We start from the raw sequence: 7,402 nt of genomic DNA, 5'->3' as shown, positions 1-7,402 counted from the left end.
ACTTCATCGGCTCCTCACTGCACGAATACCCCGATATGTCTCATCGTAGATTAAGCACCTTCCACTTCATCAGTATCAAAACCCCTGATATCATTTGCTGAGAACCCTAGCTATCCCCATTCGTTAAAAAAAGTTAAGAAGCTGAAGCATTTCCTTCTTTTACCTTCTTAAATTTTGTCGATGTGTGGTAGAGTATAAGAGGAGCGAGATTCTGCAAATTTCAGTGATAAATGATGTTCTTCTTGTATTACGACGACGTTCTGAAAAATAATTTCCCCGGATTTTTTATGTGAAAACCCTTTAAGCTTTTTAAGTAAAACACACGTTATTTATATTTTACATCTTTACTCTTCATGTGTACATACATGCAGCCCTCTGCCGCTAGAGTGATCCAAATTGTAGAACATAACATTGCAGTGAGAAACTTAAGTGTACGTAGGTAGGTGGGGAAACAGCTTTCGGTAACCGAGTTTCTAGCCGCAGAAGAGTTCGTCCACACCTGAAGTACCTTCTCCTTCAGCATAACAATTCCAGAGCACACATCAGTGCTCCGACATTTGCAACGACCTGACGCCTTGGATTCATTGTCATCGATCATCCTCCATACACTTCCGACACGGCCGCAACCGAATTTTATGTTTGCAAAATTGAAAGAACACCTTCGAGGACTTCAGTTAAATAGTGATGAATCGGTGCAGGCGATGATGAGGTTGTGCCTCCGTCAACAAAGTCAAACATTCCACAGTGACGGTATGAACAAACTGGTCTCTCGCTGGGAGAAACGAGTTCATCGCCAGAGTGACTATGTTGAAAAATAAATGTGCAGATTAAAATGTTGATGCAAATGTTGATGTAAAATGTTGATAAAGTTTGTTTTATTGAAAAAAACTTTAAGAGTTTTCACATAAAAAACATAGAGGCATTACTTTTAAGCGCGTCCCCCGTACATACACGTAAATTAAGAGTGACAATAGGCTGAAGCCCTGCCTCCGTTCTTCGTAAAAGAGGTTTATCTTTATTTACGTTTCAGCTTTGGATGTTTTTTTGCTCATAGGTTGATCATGCCTTTAGATTGACCGCCCGCTATTCCATTGACATTAAGTAAACACCGCTACGTATTCATTCATCAACCTTTCCTTTACATAACTCAGTAAATCAAATGACTGGGAAGTAAGACCTTCGTGGAATAGCAGCACTGTACTTCTACCATTAGACCAGGAGGTGACCAGTCCTTTGCTACGCGTACTTTCTCTAGCTCATTCTTCAGCAAAATATTGTCCCTTTCCAGATACGTAATTTCTTCAATCACGCCATTCAACTAAAAACTTTATAAATACCTTGCCAAAAGTGTAAATTTCGTATGCAATCGTTGTGTATGATATCACCTACGATATCAGACTCAAAATAGAAAACTTTTTCTTTACTCGCACGCACTTCAAGCCTCATCTTTTCGAAATGTGAGTTGTTTGCCTCAAAGGTAACTCTTTCCTACAGGAGTTTGTGATAAGCGCGCTTATACTGAATAATGTAATTTCGTATTAATGATTACAGGAGAAGCGAGAAGGTGGAGTCCTGTGCTAGAACATGTCTTACCCCTGTTATTAACTGCCAACGGCGCTTCCTGTAGACTGAACAACACCCTACAACTCCCCAAAAATTCAAAATGCTCGTATGTAATGATAATTGTTCAAAATGCGAAGTTAATGACTTTTGTTGGAGCAACGAGGTGATGTCTAATTTACGTTACACTGTGACACAAGTTGCGGCGAAAAGGGTTTATTTACCATGGAAATGTTCATGGCAAGAATAACGATTCAAAGCGCATGTCCATAATGACACATTTTAAGCATTTCATCGAGATAAGGTTATTTTTTTCATGTCGTGTGCCATAGCCACAAGTTTATTAAAAGACTGTCAGATTTTGTAGTATGAGCACAGTAATGTATTTTCACACTGTCAGCTTTCAAGTGTTTACTCAAGTGATTTGTATTGGATTACGAACAACCTCGTATTTTACAAAGTTACTCTGTATGGGTGTATACAATGTATGTCTGTCACGTTCACATTACAGGGTTAGATTGATCAGAACTAATGGCGAGCAATACCGTGGGGAATAAGTTAATTCCAGAACTACAAGAGTGAGCGCATTGCGTGTGGTGCACAGGAAATGCTGTAGTCCTCCTGGCATCCTTCATACAGTCAAATATTCGCACTCCTGCTCAGTTTCAATACTGATTAGTCAGGTGTAAACAGTATAGCAGAAAGGGTAATATTGAAGAACAGGTGATAAAGTGGCACAGGGAGCAAGTGGGGCAGTTCTCCCAAGTAGTAATAAGAAACCCTGGTGCCTGACTTCATAAAATGTATCGCTACGTAAATTTATCGTGAACAGAATGACCCCTGCCTTGTCAAACAGCATGGATTTCGAAAGCATCGATCACCCGAAACCCAACTTGTGCTTTTCTCAGAAGACGTCGGGGAGGCCATGGATCAAGGGAATCAGGTAGGTTCATATTTGTGGACTTTGAAGAAGCATTTCCCTCGGTACCACATCAGAGTTTATCAGCAAAAGCACGATTATACGGAGTATCTAAAAAAATTTGTGACTGGGTTGAGGATGTCTTGGAAGGTATGACACGTCATATTACCCTTGATGGAGATCCTCAACAGAAGTAGAACTGTATTGGCACCCTTGTTGTTACTGTTGTTTATTAATATGTTAATGAACAGGTGGACAATATTAATAGTAACTTGATAGTTTTCGCATATAATGCCGTTATCTATAGAGAAATAATACTTGAACAAAAGCTGTAGAAATAGTCAATCAGATCTTGACAAGATTTCAAAATTGTGCAAAACTCGGCAGCTTAATAAGCTGTACATAAATGCAAAATTACCCACTTCACAAAACGGAAAACATAATATTCTATGACTGCAATATAAATTATTCACAATTACAATCAATTATCTCATATAAATACATGGATGTAACGATTTGTAGAGGTATGAAATATAGTAATCACATAGGCTCAGTTGTAGGTAAGGCAGATGCAGACTTCGGTTCTTTGACAGGAAAATGGAGTCAGTCTACAAAAGAGACTGCTTAAAAACTTGTAATTGCCATCTTAGATTATATGATAGGTTTATGGGACCCACAGAGAATGAACTCACGGGGGATATAAAACTTACACAAGGAAGGGCGGCACAAATGGTCACAGGTTTGTTACACCCACAGGAGTGCTTCACAGAAATGCTGAAACAGTTAAACTGGCAGACTCTTGAAGAGGTAACAAATCATATCACTTAAGCCGACTTACAAAATTTAGAGAACTGTATTAAATCCAGAGATATCCTTCGGCCCCCTACGCATCACTCCCGTAAGAACCGTGAAGACAAAAGTAAACTAATTACACACGCAAAGAGGCATCTAAGCAGTCTTTCTTCCTACGCTCCACGCGCGACTGGAACGAGTAGGAAGGCTATTATGCAGTTCAATGCAAAGTATCCTTTACGATGTACTTGATGGTGGTTTGCAGAGTACGTATCTAAGCGTACATATAGCTGTATCAGTTACATACGAAAAATTATGCAAAATAAATTTCACAACTACGAGGGTGTTATCTGCTACTATTTTAATTATTTTCATTTTTTATTCGACACCGTCTAGTGAATACAGTATACATTCTTCAAAACTGAAGTGGACGGAAGCCCACATAGAGAAGAGATTTGATTACAAGTGCTAAATTACGGCTCCAGTTACTGTAGCCAAAGTGACGTCAAACGGCTTGTATTTTTAATATTGCCATTTAAATTTCAAAATGCTCGCAGTTTGTTATTCGCTATATCTGGATTAGATAAGACTATAATTCTGTCGAATTGTAGGAAAATCTTTAATTTCGTGCAATATTTTACTGGCTATGATAATTGTAGCACCATGTAGGAACCATTTGATATGAGTGGAATGTGCTGCACATATGGAGTAGTACCGCAAAGAAAATTATACGAGTACATCTGTGGGCATCGTGGGAGGTAACTGATCTACAATACCACTCATCGAAACTTATTATACATAATATGCAGTACACAACAAGAATTATAGTTATTCTCGTGACATCACATGTTTCGGCTTCCCCATCTCACAACCAAACTACCACCTCCAAGACTAACCTACATAGGTTACCATAACCTACAATTCCAAAAACCATATAGTCGAAAAAAAAATATTGTCTGCATTCTGTCTTTGCCCGCGTATGGCGTTCCTTGCCACATCATCAGTGCATCACGGATCAAAGCAGACGTCCAGTATCGTAAATTAAATCGAACCAAATGAAGCGGTCGAAGAAATAAAAACTTGTTATTGAGTGAGGCATTCAGTATTATTGAAAAGTTGTAGCGTATTTTAAGAGGATGTTGTCCCATAGCTCGTGAATATTTGAAAAAACGTCATGGTTTGCTGACAACAGTGGCTGATGAAAATTCCTTTATTGTACAACCATTTCTGGTACACAGACCATCATTAGGTACCGTAAAATATTTACAGCAGCTTAGAAGGCGATATAAAATTAATAGAGTCAAGTAATAAAAAAATCTATGATGCAGGATCCATGGTTATATAGCCTTGTAAGCCTCTGTAAATTGTCATACCTGGTGATGGTTTTAAAATAAAGGAATTCTCATCAGCAGCTCTTGGCGATGGATCACGATGTTTTTCGAAAATTTGTGAATTCTAATACATTTGGTAATAATGAGATGTGGTTTTGGTTTCTGTTGACAGCTACTCATTCGAGACGTACGAGACGAAGATGGTGCCCGCTGAGAGCGCCCCGCGGCGCAAGGTGATGCGGAGGCCGGCAGCCATGGTTGAGCAAACGGCCGAAGAGGTGGCGGCGGTCGCGGAGTCCAAGGTGGCTGAGGACCTCGCGCCCTCCGCTTCGCACCACGGTGGCGGCGGCGGTGGGGGAGGAGGTCACGGTGGTGGCCACGGAGGCGGTCACGGAGGCGGCGGTGGAGGCCACGGAGGTGGAGGCGGCGGTCACGGAGGCGGCGGTGGAGGCCACGGAGGTGGAGGTGGTGGAGACCACGGCGGCCACTGGGAAAAGGGCGGGGGCAAGAAGCACCACTCCGACCACCACGAGAGCGCCGGCCACAAGGGCGACAAGGGCTACAAGGGCCACCACTCGTACGAGAAGGGTGCCAAGGGCGAGCACGACAAGGAAGGCCACAAGGGTCACTACGCCGACCACGGCGGCAAGAAGAAGAGCCACCACGAGGACGGCGGACACTACGGCGAGCACCACCACGGCGAGAAGGGCGAGAAGGGAGCCAAGTACGGCGAGGGTGGCAAGCACTCCAAGGGCCACAGCACCAAGGGAGGACATTCGGTGCACAAGAAGGACGAGTACGAGAAGAAGCACGAGTTCTACGACGAGCACCACGAGGGTGGCGAGCACGAGAAGGGCGGCGAGTTCCACGCCCACCACGAGGCCAAGGGCGGCGGCCACAAGAAGGGCGGCCACCACCACGGCGAGCACCACGAGGCGCACCACGGCAAGAAGGGCCACCACGAAAAGGGCGGCCACCACGACGACCACAAGGGCCACAAGTCCGCCGGCGGCCACGAGGAGCACCACGAGCACAAGGACGACTACGGCAAGAAGGGAGGACACGACGAGGGCAAGCACTGGGGCTACAGCTCCGGAGACGGCGGCGGCGGCGGCGGTGGAGGAGGAGGTCACGGAGGCGGTCACGGAGGCGGCGGCGGAGGCCACGGAGGTGGTGGTGGCGGTCACGGCGGCGGTGGCCACGGAGGCGGAGGCGGCGGAGGTCATCACCGATAGGAACGCGTCCTGCAGCGCAGCACCGAAGGTTCTTTTTGAAGCCTTCACGTCTGTGATGCCGCCGTACGGTGGCCTATCGACTACGACTTGTGCGATTACGCGCGCTGATCGTCTCGTGTACAAGGTCTGCCCCTCTGACACGTCCTACCTGTGTACTGTGTCCTAGTCTTTCCTTACGCGGTACCGCAAAAATTCGGCCTGATGTATTCTCTACATCTCAGTAGACTCGCAACTAATCTGTGATAATATCCAACTAGATCTGTCTTTCCCAATACCGTTTAGCTGACTGTCACATTTTCCAGTCAGACAAAAATAATTCTCTTTTTCTCTTCCTAATATGACGATAAAGCCCACAAATTTTTTCGCTGAATATGTCGTAGTACAGTAAATCGGACGTTACATAAACGGTATTATCTAAAAAGTCATATTCCTAGCCTGATGTAGCGATGTCTCTCACACTTTCTTCATGCAGTATGAATAATTACGAAAAGCTACAGTAGCTGACAATGTATCAACTTATTCGACGAACTCGCTTCATTTATACTCATATACTGACTGACGTTCGTTGCATCATGCATCTCGGTCGTTCCCTGTTACATAATATAATCCTGTTGCTTGTGAAATACGTCACACTAGTTACATAAATTTCCCTTTTTCCCTTACTACTGAGCAGTCAGTAGTTGCTCATAATCTGTGATGAAGAGTGTAATTGTTAGTTTATAAATGTTACAAAATAAAAGTTATAACTTCAAAATAAAATCGTATTATTTTGTCTTTCCCTCCTACTATTCACAGCTTTACTTACTATATCTTCAGTATGTACTAAGTATGAATTAATGCTGCGAAGTGAGAAATATAATGTGTAATATAAGCTATTTACTCAGGACATGAGAATACCATGCCAGACCTAAAACTGATGAGAAATCGCTCGCTCCAGAAAGTGGAAAGGTAATGACAGGTTCTTCTGTTAGGTGCCTCTACTAAAGGCCATACTGAATCAGGTGACCAGCTGCCATCTGTGAGGAAGAACCTGGTTGAAATGTTGATTTTCGTAACTATTTTTTCACATATTAGGCTCTTTCACAGCTGCAGACTTGACAAAATTACGTGGTGGCACATAGTCTTACTTCCTGTAAGGAAAGTCAGCAAAGTGAATCGTTATGTGGATGAGCTAGAAACCAAGCAACATTCGATCCAGTGAAGGACAGCGTAAACACGGTTGAAAAAATTAAGGAGGATAAGAACAACAAATGAAAGGAATGATTTTTAGATTTTTGACGTAAAGGGACAGCCCACTATTAATTTGTTCCACATTATATCACAGTTAATCAATATTAATAAGTTCAAGTCTTAAATTTTTGTGTGGGCACTACAGAAAAAACGGTCCACATTCCGGGGATCGAAGGACTAGCTCTTATACTCCCATTCACAGGGCTATCAGATAGCTTTTAGCCAAAAATAAAGTGCAACTGTTTCGCACTGACCCTACCACCTGTTCTAACCCTTGTGGTTTTGCCTCGTTCTAGAAAAATAAGGATCCAAAAGCAAAGCATTTCCAGGTGGTG

At 43.2% G+C, this 7,402-nt stretch overlaps 1 protein-coding gene across 1 annotated transcript; it reads left to right on the top strand.

Moving 5' to 3' along the window:
* Window positions 1–4,970: 4,970 nt before the first annotated feature.
* LOC126413049 (uncharacterized) lies at window positions 4,971–6,527 on the top strand (the record flags this gene model as incomplete). The annotated part of the gene is made up of 1 exon (XM_050082946.1): window positions 4,971–6,527. A coding segment is annotated over one exon (867 nt), but the record flags the coding sequence as incomplete, so codon positions are not given.
* Between the last annotated feature and the right edge of the window lie 875 nt (window positions 6,528–7,402).

This window comes from Schistocerca serialis, chromosome 7 (genome assembly GCF_023864345.2).
Source record: "Schistocerca serialis cubense isolate TAMUIC-IGC-003099 chromosome 7, iqSchSeri2.2, whole genome shotgun sequence".
NCBI classification, from domain to species: Eukaryota; Metazoa; Arthropoda; class Insecta; order Orthoptera; family Acrididae; genus Schistocerca; species Schistocerca serialis.
The sequence above is the reverse complement of the archived record's forward strand: the minus strand, read 5'-3'. Positions and strand labels throughout refer to the sequence as shown.